Source organism: Eptatretus burgeri, chromosome 6 (genome assembly GCF_056783735.1).
Source record: "Eptatretus burgeri isolate ZD-2024b chromosome 6, Ebu_testis_v1, whole genome shotgun sequence".
Lineage (NCBI taxonomy): Eukaryota > Metazoa > Chordata > Myxini > Myxiniformes > Myxinidae > Eptatretus > Eptatretus burgeri.
In genome coordinates, this window is record NC_140966.1 from 96,692,213 (window position 1) to 96,707,529 (window position 15,317).

At 46.7% G+C, this 15,317-nt stretch overlaps 1 protein-coding gene across 5 annotated transcripts in view; it reads left to right on the forward strand.

The window, feature by feature from the left end:
- The first annotated feature begins 6,106 nt into the window (after positions 1 to 6,106).
- LOC147025402 (voltage-dependent calcium channel gamma-2 subunit-like) overlaps positions 6,107 to 15,317 on the forward strand; it is a 54,161-nt gene continuing 44,950 nt past the window's right edge. Inside the window, exon 1 of one of the 5 annotated variants that reach the window (XM_085886371.1) lies at positions 6,107 to 7,179. In XM_085886371.1, the coding sequence (XP_085742497.1) occupies positions 6,966 to 7,179 (214 nt within the window). In that variant the 5' untranslated portion in view covers positions 6,107 to 6,965. Of the gene's footprint in view, positions 7,180 to 7,475; positions 7,940 to 15,317 lie in introns of those variants that run through there. The other 4 variants (XM_085886372.1, XM_085886369.1, XM_085886370.1 and 1 more) reach the window with 4 other exon arrangements.

The window sequence follows — 15,317 nt, forward strand, 5'->3', positions numbered from 1 at the left end:
TATACACAGTCTGTCTGCAATTGCTCTCCTGTTTTTCCTCGCAGTCCAGACTAATGCCTGTACATCACGCTTGTCGAGATGCAGAGGCACTGTTGTCCTCCGATTATGATGTCTTTCCTTCATTTTTCCAAGCTGACATCAACTTCAAGACTTATTCGTGACACATTAGCAATTTCCGCAGCCTTTATCACTGAAAAACCTGCCAAACGCTCACCAACAATTACACCACGTTCAAAGTCACTGAGGTCTCCTCTTGCAGACACGCTGGCTCTTAATACCAGACTCAAGCCACTACCCCCTGAAATATTGTTGTGGTTCTGCGAAGCCAGTACTCCCCCAAGGTGAAGGCAGACAACATGTCATGGTCCTGAGACAGTTATTTCATTAGTCTCCATTTTAGAAAGCCCTTCCCTCATGTCCAGTGGATATATGGGACAAAATGCATCGAGTGCTTTCGGTTGGTCTTCATTCTATCATTTATCTATTTTATTTACTATGCTGCACACATAATCCTCTCTTCATGAAAGCATGCCCACCACAGCTGCATAACAACATGAGCACCTAATTAGCATATGCCACCAAAACCCCATTCAAACTTCGCACCATCCCTGAGCCGACCATCACCTTATATCTTCTCCAGACTCAAACCACAATGCTACATCATTCCTGTTACCATCACAATGTCCTTATAAAAATCCCTACATCCATTCAAGTTCAACCACCTCACCATAACTGCTACAACACTTCAACCACCTCACCATAACCACCACAATGCCTCAACCACTACAAACACCGCAACCACAGTCGCCACCACAGATGCCCACTGCTGTCCTTCAGGGGTGTCGGGGTGGGGTTGGGGGGAGGCATGGATGCCACCGACCATAACAGATGCTTGTGTTCAGAATATTTTGACATGTAGCTCCAAGCGAAAGTCTGCGCTAGAATCCGTTCAACATCGCCTGGATAGCCCTGGCGCTCCGTTCAACCATGACCCTTATTTGGTGTCTAGCACACGTTCGTCGCTGGAAAGCGCCCCAGAAGCCCATGCCCCAAGTTTATCTCGGATCTCCATCAAATGACCAAGTTCGGGGGCGAATGCGGCCATTTTGGGCATCCGGTCCTCTTAAAGGCGGGGATGATTCTTGGAAAAGCATCCGTGCACAAATGTGGGCACTGAAGAACGCCAACCGACCGTCCTGATTCAATTTTGGGCTCCTCCCTCACCAGACGTTTATAAAATACCATGCAAAGGGAGTTCTTGGCTTTGGAGAGTTCTGGCTTGATGGGTGGTACGAGGCGGAAGGTGAGACAGTGAGCTGGGTGGGTGAGCGAACCGAATGCCAGACCAATCACCATTATCAGACTATTAGCAAGTACATTTATAGACTTTCTCACACTTCATTGTTAAGCTATCTTCTTCCACGTTCAGTCTCTTATCTCCCATCTCATCTGCTGTAGATGCAAAAGAGCGATTCCACAGACACACACCTCTTCCTATTTTTCCTTCTCTGCACCCCACCTGCACTTCATTGCGTCCCTCCTCAAATCACGCACCTTTGACACCCACAGTTTTCTTCCCTCCTCCCCTTCCGAAGCGATTGGGAAGCATGAGCCTGTCCGCTGCGCCAGGTACCATAGAGGTCATCAACACCTCGTACTCTCTCTCTCTCTGTCTCTGTCTCTGTCTCTGTCTCTCTCTGTCTCTCTCTGTCTCTTGCTCTTGCTCTTGCTCTCTGGCTTTCCTTGGGGTATGTGTCTGATGGCACCTGTCTTCTATAGTGTAAATAACAGTGTTTAAGTTATTTATGTCAGGTTAGTTCTGCACTGTGTCCTCTTTTGTATATCATTGTTTTTCTTTTGCCATACCTCACAAATCTTTGCTTTCCCCTGGTGTACATATTGCCTTTGTATTAAAACCTTTGATTTGTGCCACATGCCCTTTCCTTGCCTTAATTACATATTAATAAACCTGCTTGTTACATATGTACCCAGCTCGTAGCGTCTTTTCCCTATTGGTCCAACATGGTCCGCATGCAGTGCAGTCGGGAAGTTGTACCCCACCTGATTTGCTTGTAAGCCGGTGTGTACTTGGCAGCTCCGCTCGGCTGCACCTGATATGGTAAGTTAATGCAAGTACACATCGAAGTCATGAGACTCGCTTGGTGTGGCCAATCCACCAGAAACAGTAACATGTGAAGTCGGAAGTAGTGACACCCCGACAGACTTGGAAGTACCAATCGGCGTTTGTGGTTGCCAAGCAACCAGCCGGCGTGCAAAATTATCTGTGCCCGGTGGACTCAGAATCGGGTGTCTTGGAGGAGCACTTCCCCTCATGGTAGAACACGAACCCCCGGATCTGTAACAATATATACACGACAAGAGGACTCTGCGGGGAGGGGGGGGGGGATTTGCATATTTCACGTGCCGATCACGTATGTGTGCTGGCCCCATACTTTGCTTACGTGTTGTAATGCCTGTGTACCCTCGTGTTTCAATTTTTTGTACACCATCTGTATGTGTACATCACAGTGTTCTACAGCATCCACTCACAGAACTTGAGTTGCAATGGCGTTACCTGGCATATGATAGGAAGGGTTAAGGTCAATGTTAACCACGTTTCCAACATCTGAATATTTCTACACATTTTGACACGGCATGTCCAACATGTGGAGGGGATTGTGGAACACCCTGTACATCAATGTATCATGTCATATATGTGACACACTGCATGTAGATAAACCATTAGATTGGATTAATGTGGTGTGGATGAAATGCAGAGACATGATGGGCCGAATGGTCTCTTGATCATATCAAAGTTCTTTGCATGCCTTTTATACGTGTACGTCATCATGTAATCCTGTCCTTACAACACGGTCTCAACTAGATATTCTGCCACCTTCATGAAAAGGTTTGAAGACGCCATGACCTATAAACGTGATGATGTGCCCCCAAAAAGCCCCAAAGGCCATCATCATGAAGTCTGGGAGGGCATCGAGGATGTCATTTTGTTCTTCGGCCGTAGCAGGGTGCTGCTCACAGCATCAAATTGCAGAACCAATCCATGGGCTCATTTAATGGTGTAAGGTACTTATTTCTCCGAGCGTGTTTGAAGCGATGATGGTCCATTTTCTCAGTAATTGCTGTTTACTCCAATCCACTTTAACAATGCCCATCTCTACCCACAGTGGTCTGTCCGAGGAAACATTCAACATGAGCCGTTTTCTCCCAGCCTGCAGCGAAGCACGTGGTACACATATATGGTATTCTTTTATTTATTACCCTGCACTCACAAAGCAAAAAGCAGGGTTAAGCGATCGGTAGCATACGTGCGTACGTCCTACGTGTCTGCTTTTTTGTTAAGAGTATACATTGAAAACCGTTCAGCAGAGGAAATTGAAACTACCATGTTACATGACCATGTGATATAGCGGTTAGTCTTTGGAGGTCAACACAGGCCAAAAAATGTTTCGTGGGAAACCGCACCCAAAATGGCGCCAATCCGCTCTCTGCGGTCATGTACATGAGGTCATTTGTGAAGCGATATTCAATGCCAGGGCTCACCAACCTCCGTGCGGCTTCTTCTCATGAATGAATAAGCCGAATGTTCGTCTCTTACATGAGGTCCACTTCCAACGATCGTCCACCTTCCTCCTTGAACAGACAACGAGATAATGCCAAGTTCACTGAGAGGTGCACTCCTCATCCTCTCTTTCTCTAATCGTACAACTTCGAAACTCAGCTGAACAGGAATGGCTAGCATCTTGCCCAGTCTGCTGCAAATTCACCAGCACGAACACGAGAATTGTGCAGCCATTTTGTCATGCCGAGAGGAGAGCAAAAACGAGATCCTCCGTCTCAGCCACGTTCCTCACCAACTGTCTCTTCCCTGTTCTTCGATCATGCCCCCCCCCACCTCCTCTCCTCTTTTATGTCGCACAAACCAATCATAAGCCTCAGGGGCGTGACTTGCTGGACATAATCCTCCACCAAAGCGTCACCCCTAACCCAGAAGCATCAGCTCGGCGACTCTTTCAAACAGACAAAGATTACATGGTCAACATCAGTTCAGCATCAAACGGAGCAGCCTGTCCAGATTTCAGACTTATTTCGACAGCATACCAATGATGACATTCGTCGTTCATACGTCAGACGCACCTCCTGACTGTTATAGTGAGCATTGGTATGGACTGTGTCCAATGGAGACCCAGGTGGTGCTTGTCACACTCCACATGTTTCGATCTATCCACCGATCACATCACGTGCCTTCTGGTTGAATGGTTTGCATTAGCGGGAACAATCGTCTGGGTGGCAGATGGACGGTTGCTCTGTGCGGATTATGTGGTTTTACCTTGTGAGACATAATCCGTGGTGATGCTCACCATAACAGTCAGAAGGTGTGCATGATGTGTATATATATATATATTTGGTATATTTACACATCATGAAACCACGTGCAAACTTCCTCAGTCCTGTCTTCATGCTTTGTGAGGATCCTCAGAAACCTGAGATTGTTATCATGCAAAAATAAGGGTGTTACGTAGACAATGCACAATTATTCCATTCTCAATGTTCCTGACAATATCAATGGCATAATAATAATTGTATATGCTCTTGTGGCTTTGTGAGTGCTTTCTCGACACAGGTTTATGCTCACATACTTAACCCTTTAACTTGCACATCCTCATTACCCATTTCTTTCTTTGCTGCATGCAAAATCTCCTTTATGTGATCAAATACATCTCATTTCTGCAGCCACAACCTATCCGTACCCGTGGTACAATTTTGGCCTTCATGGTAATTATCTGTAGGAATCATGGAAGCTCGATGTTGGTGTGCGGTTCGAGTGGGTGTGTGCGTTCGTTTTACTGAGATCATTGAAAAGTGACTGTGTAACCACGGGAATGGTTGTGCCTGTTCCGAATGTAGTGTACAATCGGAATAAGTGCATTTGGAGGAAGCTGTGCACATAGGACGAACACGTGCAATTGCATGTGGGCTCATTTGGGGAGAGCACAGCCAATTATAGGGGGCGTGGTGGGAGGGGTGGGGTAAGAGATTGTGTGTGGGAGGTTGGAGGGAGGTGGGCGGTCGGTTGCAACAAAAACGTAAAACATGTTCTTTATAATCGAACATTTTGCGGCATCATTATTTTTTGGAAACATCTAAATGCCAAGGATCCACGTTGTATTTATTGGCGTAATATGACGTCAGTCTTCATGTGCCAGAAATTCCCGCCAAAATGTACCATTTGTCTTGTTCTGCTCTTATCGTGCACGCAGATCTATCTCGTCGAATGTCCGTATGCCTGACTCGATTGGCTCAAAGGGTTAAAAAGGGATGACAACCAGAAATGCATTATCTGAGCGCATATCCTACAAGGAACCTTTTTACCAGGACGGAGTTTGCAAGATTGGAATTGATGGGTCACCGTGGCCCAGTGTGGCTGCAATACAACTTCTTCACTCACCTTTTGGTGCTGAATGGGACCAATTGGCTAAACCGAATTTGCTAACTTCCAGCAAACATAATGAACGTGTCCAGTGATTCTGGGGAACCAAAACTCTCTCTTCTCAGCTGGAGCCTCAAGTGGGCGACGTGAGAGCGACGTAAACCGGCTCGGGGATCGGAAGACCACCCGATGCGCCATTGCATCCGTTAATAGTCACAATCGACCCATGCATTTGATGCATCATCACACATCGGACAATTTATACCGATCGCTTAATGTATAGACAATCACTAAATCCGCCGCTGTACAATCCATATCACGGAGCAATCTGCGATGCGTTGCGCGGCGTGACACCGAATACCATCGCACGGTCTATCGTGACACATTTCACGATCTCCCATCGCAAGATCTGACGTCGTTTAAAATACGTTCACGAAATCCACCCATTGCAGAGTGTAGTATCACCTTCTACCCTCTGTGCTACCCAACTCTCCAATTCCTTCCTCTCCCTCCAGCTGAGCTCTCATTGCACCAACACGCGTCTTGCACTCACATTCCAGGCACGAAGCGCTCTGTGCAGGCAGCGCGGGGGAGGAACATCAGGCTGGGTGTGGGTTTCTGTGGCTGGTTGGGGGGGTTGGGGAGGGGGGAGAGGTTGAGAGCCTCGCATTCGGCACCAATTCGGAGTGTGAACGGAAAATCGAGGCTAAGGGGGGCATCTCCATGCGCCTCTGGCACGGTTTTACGCATTTGCAGTGGCTCGAAGCTTCCCGTGGGATCCGGATGTGTCTCGTGAACTCGAACCTCGAAGTGTCATTGTTCAGCACCTTGGACAGCACGTTCGGAGGATACCTCCCCTTTCCCTGCACTGCCCCTCTCCTACCGTCCGTTGCATTCCAAGAAAGAGGGACCGACGAGCTCATCATCGTTGAAACAAATACCGGGGAAAGACGAGATATCGAGAGATGAAGAGCAGCAGGTGGTGTATGGTGCAATGAAACAGAGGTCGAAGGGAAATTGAGCAATTTGTGGACAAGCAACTCGAGTAGAACGAGTTAAGGATGAAGTGATCTGGATTATTAATTTATCTCGGTTAGGTATATTAGAGCTCCAGGACAGGAATAAACAGAGAGATATAACAATTGGGGAAGAAAGGTCCTCTTACTTCCACCTCCCCCACGCCCCCCCCCCACTCTTTTCCCTCCTCTTTCTGCTCGATCTTCCCACTCCCTGTTTTCATCTTCAAACAAGCCGAACTACGAAGAACACCGAATCCATCGCGGAGCAAACGCGTCCACATCACGTCCACCCCTCTCTCCCCCCACCCCCCAACTCGCAGCCACCCCCTGCGCCTCCGCATCCACGACAAGGAGGTCAGAGACGATTGATCGATCTCGATTGATCCATCTTCAGTCGTCGTTCTCTCCATCATCGCGTCTCTTTACGAAGCCATCAACGCGGAGGGTGGGTGGTCACGACCACGGCGTGACCATGGCATGATCATGCCCGTGGCATCATGGGAGCGTGCGATCGTGGGGTACAGACTCTGCTCACCACGGGCGGCGCGATCGCCGCTTTCACCCTCATGAGCGTGGCTGTAGGTACGGACTTCTGGCTGTACTCGCGCGGGAACTGCAGGCGCAAGGGTGGTGCGGGAGAGAACGAGACGAGCAAGAAGAACGAGGATGTGATGACGCACTCGGGGCTATGGAGAACCTGCTGCCTGGAAGGCGAGTGCGCGGCGCGGGTCGCCCACAGCCCCGATGCATCAATTTCCGATTAATCGGTTTTTAAGATTCAGTCAAAATCTGAAATCTCTGTTCTGGTCCGAGTGTATTCTAACACGTGTGTGTGTGTGTGTGTGTGTGTGTGTGTGTGTGTGTGTGTGTGTGTGTGTGTGTGTGTGTGTGTGTGTGTGTGTGTGTGTGTGTGTGTGTGTGTGTGTGTGTGTGTGTGTGTGTGTGTTGGTGTTGGTTCCCCTTCGTATCCGGAGAAGGCCGTTGACCTGAGCCGTGCAAACGACCTGTACCTGGTCAATCTGTTCTGAACGCAGAAACCGCTCTCTGAGATCGCAAGCGATGTGACTTGGCGTCGTGCGATGGTAACGTCCAACAAGATCGGATCTCTTGCTTCCCACGGTCCAACCCAGGAACTTGTAATTCTCCCAGGACGCCGGTGACAACTCGCCCGATTCTGGTGTTTAACGCCCACCAACTAATGATCGCAGACGGTACACCCGGCTTAACGTCCATCCGATGGACGGTGCACGCAACAGCCAGACATTGCAAGACCAGGATGATGGTTTATATCCGGCTCGAGATTCGAACCCACACGGGACACAGGTGAGAGGCGACGTCGCGTCCCGTCGACACCGTGGAGGAATCGCAGGCGATGGGTCACAGTGTTGCAGCAGCACGCGTGCGGAGCAGACACGAGTGCCGCCGTGTTGTAAACGCGTTGCGCCCCGATGTCACGATCGAGATGTCGGAGGTCAGTGATTCGAACCACGGGTTCTCGAAGTTCGCTCGAGCGGTTAAAGACTCGTTTGTTCGCTCCCCTGCTGTGCGTTCAATTCCCACGGCTCCTTCGGACCCCACCAACGTCCAAGTTCCCTTAAGTTGCCAGTCACCGTGCACGAGCGAGAGCCACCGAACCCACGACTGCGACAAGACCTGGTGTCATCTGCTGCTTTTTTGATCGATTGTCTAATTGCACGAAGCTCCGAAACAAAAACAAAAAATTAACGAAATTGAGCGAATTTTTTTTGTTGTTGTTGGTTTTAAAAGATAATTTTTATTTTTATTTTTATTTTATTTTATTTATTTATTTTGTCATGCACACAAATGACGGACATATCCAACTTGGTAGCAAGCGCCTACCCTTTGCTGATTGTACCTTTGTTCTAAATGTCACAGGTAGAGAGAGCGTCCGTGCTGCCGAAGCAGTTTCTTGACAAGGTTCATTACTGAGTGGTTTGTCATTGCATTGGGTGGTTTGCCATTGCCTTCCCAGCGTCGTTTGTCGCCGTGCTCGATCCTATCAAACTCTGAGCGTCGAGCAAGTAAGCAGCTCATTTTTAAACTTTTTGGTTTGACTCTGATGAGGTTTGAACCACCGACCTACCAGCCTCGGAGCGGACGGTCTGAGTATGACATCACCGAGTCGGGTACACGTCCATCATGTTTATGATTTTTTTTTTTTTCACAGCGAACGTCAAAGGTATGTGTGCAACTAATAATGGGATGTCTATTTATTACATATGTACGGGGGAGGAAAGGGGGGGGAGGAATGAGAAAATTAAAATTGAAGATAAGCAAATATAGTATGGGAAAGAGAGAGTAAGGTGGGGGAGCGTGAGAGAAGTGGGGAGCCATGGTGGAAGGGGAGGGGCAATGCGAGCGGGGGGAGGGAATGAGGGAGTAGGCTGGTGAAAATATCACAGTGTGTGTGTACGGAAAAGATAGATGGCATTGAAACAGTCTTGCACGTTGAGCATGTTCCTCCATAAATTTTATTGAATCTTTCACTATCTCACTTGAGAAAAAGGCCATAATGGGGTAAAAGGGGGGAATTTTTGGCCCAAGTCTTTCAATAATCAACTGGCCAGGCCTGACGTTCAACTATGTAGTCAGGGCAGGAACTTGGAATTTGCTCACGATGCCAGCGATGGCTCATCTACTCTTCGTGAAACACGCCATAGGATCTTTCGTGTCCACAAACCAAATGTCGGCAGATGGGACACCCAGCTTAACGTCCACCCGAGGGACGGCACACACGTTGCTGAATCGCTTGACCTGAGTGCGAGACACCGGGATGACAGTTTATAGCTGGGTCAGGATTCAAACTCAGGCTAGATTGTGAGGAGGCGAGTGTGCGTTACTCTCGGGCCTCTAAGGCCATCCTGTCATTCATGATCTTTGTAATCCATGGAAACTTCGATATTTGGCAAAAAAAAAAAAAACAGTTTTACTGTCTTCTTAAACGGAGCATCGCCTTGATTGGTCAAGTCATCTTTTAAATTATAATTAAACCGTGAAACAAAAATAATCACCTCTTCATTTACAAACCATTCGTTCACTGAAATTTACTTGGGCGGAAAAAAAGACAACGGCACCTTCATCAAGCAGTACCTCATCACTGTTCCCAGATAGTTTTAAATGTTGTGAAACATTAATCAGACTTTCCATTGTCCTGTTGTCCATCTCCAGGCTTTTGTTTTCTGAAGATATGGAGTTGGGGGAAGGTGATCCTGACAAGTTGGCGGTGTGTGTGTGTGTGTGTGTGTGTGTGTGTGTGTGTGTGTGTGTGTGTGTGTGTGTGTGTGTGTGTGTGTGTGTGTGTTTTGAGGCTCATGGAGAAGTTACAACACAGAATGGATCAGAACATAGCAGAATAAAAAGAACAACAGATCCAGCAACAACAGCAGGGTTGAGGGATGAAGTGGAGAAGACGAGAAACTAGAAGGGGACTCGGTCGAGCGCATACCTCCATCACGTAATGCCTGATCCACACGAACATATCTGGCCCAAAACATTTTTATAATATCATGATATACACTATACAGTACTATATCGTTTTTGGCCCTATCTCTCAATGGTGTTGCCTGCTGCCTGCCCTGTCTCTTATGCCTGGTGTTGGCTTCATGGTTTGTGTGATGGGCTTTGGATCCTCGGGTCCTGAGTTCAAATCCCGCTCAGCTGTTGAATTAATACCAGGTGGGGTTAATTCGGCCTGTCATCCTTCCGAGGTCGGCAAAATGAGTGCCAGCATGCTGGTATACTGTGTCGGAGTGGTGACCCGTCCAGGATTGTGCCCAACAGCCAAGGAGACTGCTTTTGCTGCACCAACGCTCTGCACAGAGTATGGTCCCAATCTCCTCCTCCTCCTCCTCTCAATGGTGAAGAATCACTTTAGAAATTAAATAATTCGCGGATCCAGATCCGGATTCGGATCTTCACCAAAATCGAATAAATACGGCCCAACCTGTCCACCAAGTTTCATTCGAATCCGTCCACAACTTTTTGAGATTATCATGTTATATAATTGTTTATAACAAATCTCTCTCAATCGTGAAGAATCACTTTTAAAAATCAGATCCAGATCCAGATTCGCATCTTCACCAAAATTGAATCAGTTCTTCCTTGTCACACATCCAACGTGTCCACCAAGTTTTATCCAGATCCATCCAAAACGTTTTGAGACATCGTGCTACATTTCATTTTTGGCCCGATCTCTCAATGGTGAAGAATCACTTTAAAAATTCAAGGAGCCGGATCCGGATCTTCACCAAAATCTATTCAGTTGGTCCTTGTCACACACCCAACCTGTCCACAACCTTTTGAGATATCTTGCACACAAACAAACAAACAGTCAGAAAGGTGTGAAAACATAACCTCCATCACCTTTGGTGGCAGAGGAATTAAGGGACGTAGGGGAGGACGCGGGGGCTGAACAAGATGGATACAGCCACAAACTTTCAATCACAGAAATGGAAGGAAAAACTGGAAACTCAGAAATAAATGGGCTTGCGGAGGGTTAATGGGGATAGAAAATATCATGGTGGTTGACCAGCTGTCTTGAAGCCCTGGAGCAAAGAATGGGATTGAACAGACAGAGGAAGTTGGTTGCATGGAAGGGGGGTGGGGGAGGGGAGAAGAGTGAATGTGAGCAGTGAGTATGGATTTTGGGAGTTTCAACAGAATGGAGGTGAGTGGTGCAGCACGTGTGTCCTGCAGAAACCTGGTGGGATGGGGGCATAACACAAAAAGGGCAGAGGATGCAAGATCAGAAAGGAGGCAGTTTCAGACGGAGACTACTAACCTGTCTGTGATGTGAAAGTGATAGGCCCAGTGTCTCAGCTGCATCATGGAAGATTGCAATTATTTTGAAGGTCTTAGTTTCCACAACATCAAACTGAGCAAGGTATGAGACGGGGGAGGCAGTCCAGAGGGGACAGCTGTTCTCTATCAAGCTGTGAATGAAGGTCTTGTAGCATAAAATTTGAGATGTGCCAAGAAAATACTGCATGTCGAAAGATACTCAATCAGTGATTGACTTTGCAGGCCAACTTACATATGTGGTTTTCCCAAGAAAGATCATGGCTGATAGTGAAACCCAAGAGAATGAGTGACCGAAGTTCTGCAAAAGAATTGTTAAGGAAGTAAATGTGAGGGTTTGCCAGACAGTCCTTCCAGAGGGAGAGAGACAGTGTGAGATTTCTCAGGATTGAAAGACCTATTCCAAGTGTTTGACCATCGAGCGATTCTATCAGGTCTGTGAAGAGGGAATCATCAGCAAAGAGATAAAGAGGATAGTCAGAGAGATCATATATACAAAGATTAGGAATAGGACTGGGCTCAAGACACTGCCTTGGAGCACTTCAGCCTTGATAGGGAGAGGAGATGAGAGCATCCTGTTGAGAGGCACACGTTACCTACAAGAATGGAGGAAGTCAGTAACCCAAGAGTGGAGTTGGCCTTGGATACCATAGGCAGAGAGCTTGGACAGCAAGGAGGTTGCCAGACGGCCCTGATCTCATGTCTGAGATTGAGGGCCTTCATCCATTGTTGGGAGACCAGAAACAGCACATCCAGGGTAGAGAAACCGGTTCTGAATTCAAGCTGATGATCTGAAATCAGGCCATTGGAGAAAAGAAGGATTTGATGTCGTTTTGTTTTTCTTGATAGGATTCATCAGTGGTGTTTGATTTGAGGGAGTTCATTCCTGGTAAAACATACTGAGTGCTTGATTTGATCCCCATCCTGTCTTGCTGTCTTGAAATCTTCAATGAGAGTTGGCGAAGCAACTTTTTCCGCACCGAAGAGAGTGTAGGGTGCTGTTAACTGGATTCTCGGGGTCGCAACTCCATTCATCAACAAACCAATCCTGATCTGCAACACCCTTCTCATCTTTTCTCATGTGAGCTTTTTTTTTATTTCCATGATGATCTTATTCCCTCCCCTCACATGCTGCCCTGGAGCTTAGTGTGATGTGGCAATGTGATCAACAGTTTGGTTATGTGTACTTACCATTGCTTTATTCCGTGTTATTTTTGTCCAACCGGCTTTCAGCTTTGATCAAGATGGTCTCTGGTTGGGAGGAAGGCCTCAGAATGGCTTCCCAGTCAGATAATATGAGAAGTGACCAGCTTTCATGTGGGCTGTTGCCTCCCAATCAAGGGTTTCCATTGTGCTTGAGTGATCCGACAAGTGAAGTGGATTGTAGTGAGTATTGTCGGAGAGATTCATCCATGGCTGCGTCGGTCTTAGCGAAATGAGATATCCATCCCAATCTCGACACTTCTGACAGTTGAGCAGCAAAACCTCCACCGTCTCCACGTAAGACATTCAATCGTCCCATTTCGGATGCAGACTCCGTGACATCTCAGAAGACGGATGTTACTCGCTCCTGGAATGCAGCATTGAGAATAATTCATCAACTATTTTCTTTCCTTTCTTCTTGCTCTAACTGACCATTGATATTTTCAGATTTCATCCCTTGTGCATCAAATGACCTTTTGGCCCAACCTCCCATTTTTGAGGCTAAGGTACATTCCCAAATGTATCGAGCTCAAACCAGTCTTGTGCTTTTGATTTTTTTTTTAAGTTTCCCATGCTGTCATGTCCCTCAACTCCTTTTGGCCATCAGCTTTGATTTATTCTTTCTCATAGTATGTAGTTTGGTAGTATTTAGTTTTATTCCACTGTCTCTAGTCTCGGCTTTAGCAGTGGTCTCTGATCGCCCAGTCTCAGACATTTATATCATTTACCACTGCAACAAAATTAGAATAACACGAAAATGACGGATCTTCAACATCCTGCTGCTCCTTGTCTGGAACTGTACCAGTGTTTCAGTGTATTAGACATGGTATAGCGGTGTGTTGTGCATTGTCAATTGAAATCCCGTTCACTTTTTACACCAATAATAAAGCTGGCTGTAATAGAGACTTATAACATGGTTAAAGGAGATTGGCATGCCTAGAAACACAAGAAAAGAGTCCTTGATTGAGTCTGTTTGTGTAAGAAGTCAAAATCTGTAACAGGCAGTGTGTTCATGGTGGCCATTTTGAATAACGGTCCCCTGGTCGGAGTTGCCCACCATTTTGCGAAACTATTTACCGGCTAATTTTCTTTAAACTATGCCAGATTACCGAAATCCACGTTCAAAACATGTTCTGCTGAAAAATATTTCCTGGGTCATAGGAATTAAATGTAACCCACACAAAATTTTTGAGAGGGATGTTTTTTTTTTCTTCTTGGGTATTGCAAGGGCTTATTTATTTATTTATTTATTTATTTATTTTTCTCCTCTGCATTTGTGCATAATTGGGTCCCGTGCTCATGTCTTTTAATTTCATGAATCATTGTATCATAAGCTGTGTGTGTCAGCTCCGCAAAACCGCATCCCGTCAGTCGCTTGTTTCGGCGATATCAACAAATCCCTGGGGGATGCAAGTTTGGTTACAAACCCTGATAACTGGTGTGGGATTAACTTACACTCAGAATTGAATCGCTCGCCTCCGCAATCTGGCTGTGAGTCGGCCATCCTCGAAGCAACTGCTTTCACGTTTTACAGCACCTCACCCAACTCATATTTAACAGTCGAGGTGTGGGGGCTATAAATGTGACTATATTGTAGATGATGCGGAACAGCAGTATAATATATGCCTGCGTAGATGTGGAACAGCAGCATTCCGAGCAGGGAAGAATAAAAAGAAATTGTTGCGTGACATTTTAGGAACTGACGAGTTCCCTTCCTCAGAGGCGGTAAGTGCAGCGTCAGCATGACGCCGTGTTAAGTTCCAGAGGGTACTATTGCATGTCATACATTGGTCCATTCCCTCGCCAATCATGGTGCTTCTTGTGTTCGAATTCTCATGTCCTGGTCTAATGTTGTGAACGTTCCCTTGCGGTGGCACATCATCGATGCTAGCGTCTGTTTTATCGGCGTTGTAGTTGACTACGCAATGCCTGGTATGTGATAGTCAAGTCGACGTGCCAGTTTATAGACTTCTCACCCCACCAGGCCTTTATAGACTTGTAGACTTGCCAGTTTCTCACCTGACTTCTAGGCCTTGATTATTTCATGGCTCACCCTGTGCCTCGGACAGATGTCTGACTCCATGTGAAGGTGTGTGTGTGTGTGTGTGTATATGTGTGTGCGCGCGTGCATGGCCACCAAGGACAGCCCATCTATCCAACTCGCCATGTGCTGATGTTCGGTTTGTCGTGTGGTCTCTCATTTGGATGTTCGGCCAACATAATTGGCTTCACAATTGCCATATGGTATACTGCAGACAACATTTCCTTTCTGTCTAATTGACTCACATGGTCCTTAGGTTTTGACAGCTGTGCACGTAAGTACGCTTGCGGGGTTTTTTTGGTGACATTGACATTGTACTGCCTGTTGTAGGATGCGGCTCGCAGTTTCGGAAGCGTGCTGTGTATCTGGCAGTACCACTCAATTCGTTGATACAACTGACTTCTTTCTTCTGCAGATTTTTTTTTTCCTGGCAAAAGAATCTGATGAACGTACCCGGGTAATGGTTTTCTCATAGTAGTCGACTGACGCGCAATAACTCCATTCAAGGTTGCTCCTGGTCAATGCAGTGAGATTTTGTGCAGTTGATGAAGCTGAAAAACTAACTTATTTTATGGCAAGTGGGATTTCTACTGGGTGGGCTTGCAGTACACTTGTGAGTATCGTCTGCCGTTCCAGTCCCTGGATAGTTGTACGTCCAAACATGGGATAAATCAGGCCTGTTCTTCACGTGTGAACCGTATTGCTGGCCTCGTTGAATTTATCATTGTGTGGAATGGGTCAATGCCCACCTTATTTAGGATCACAAATGTTTCATCAATGTAACATA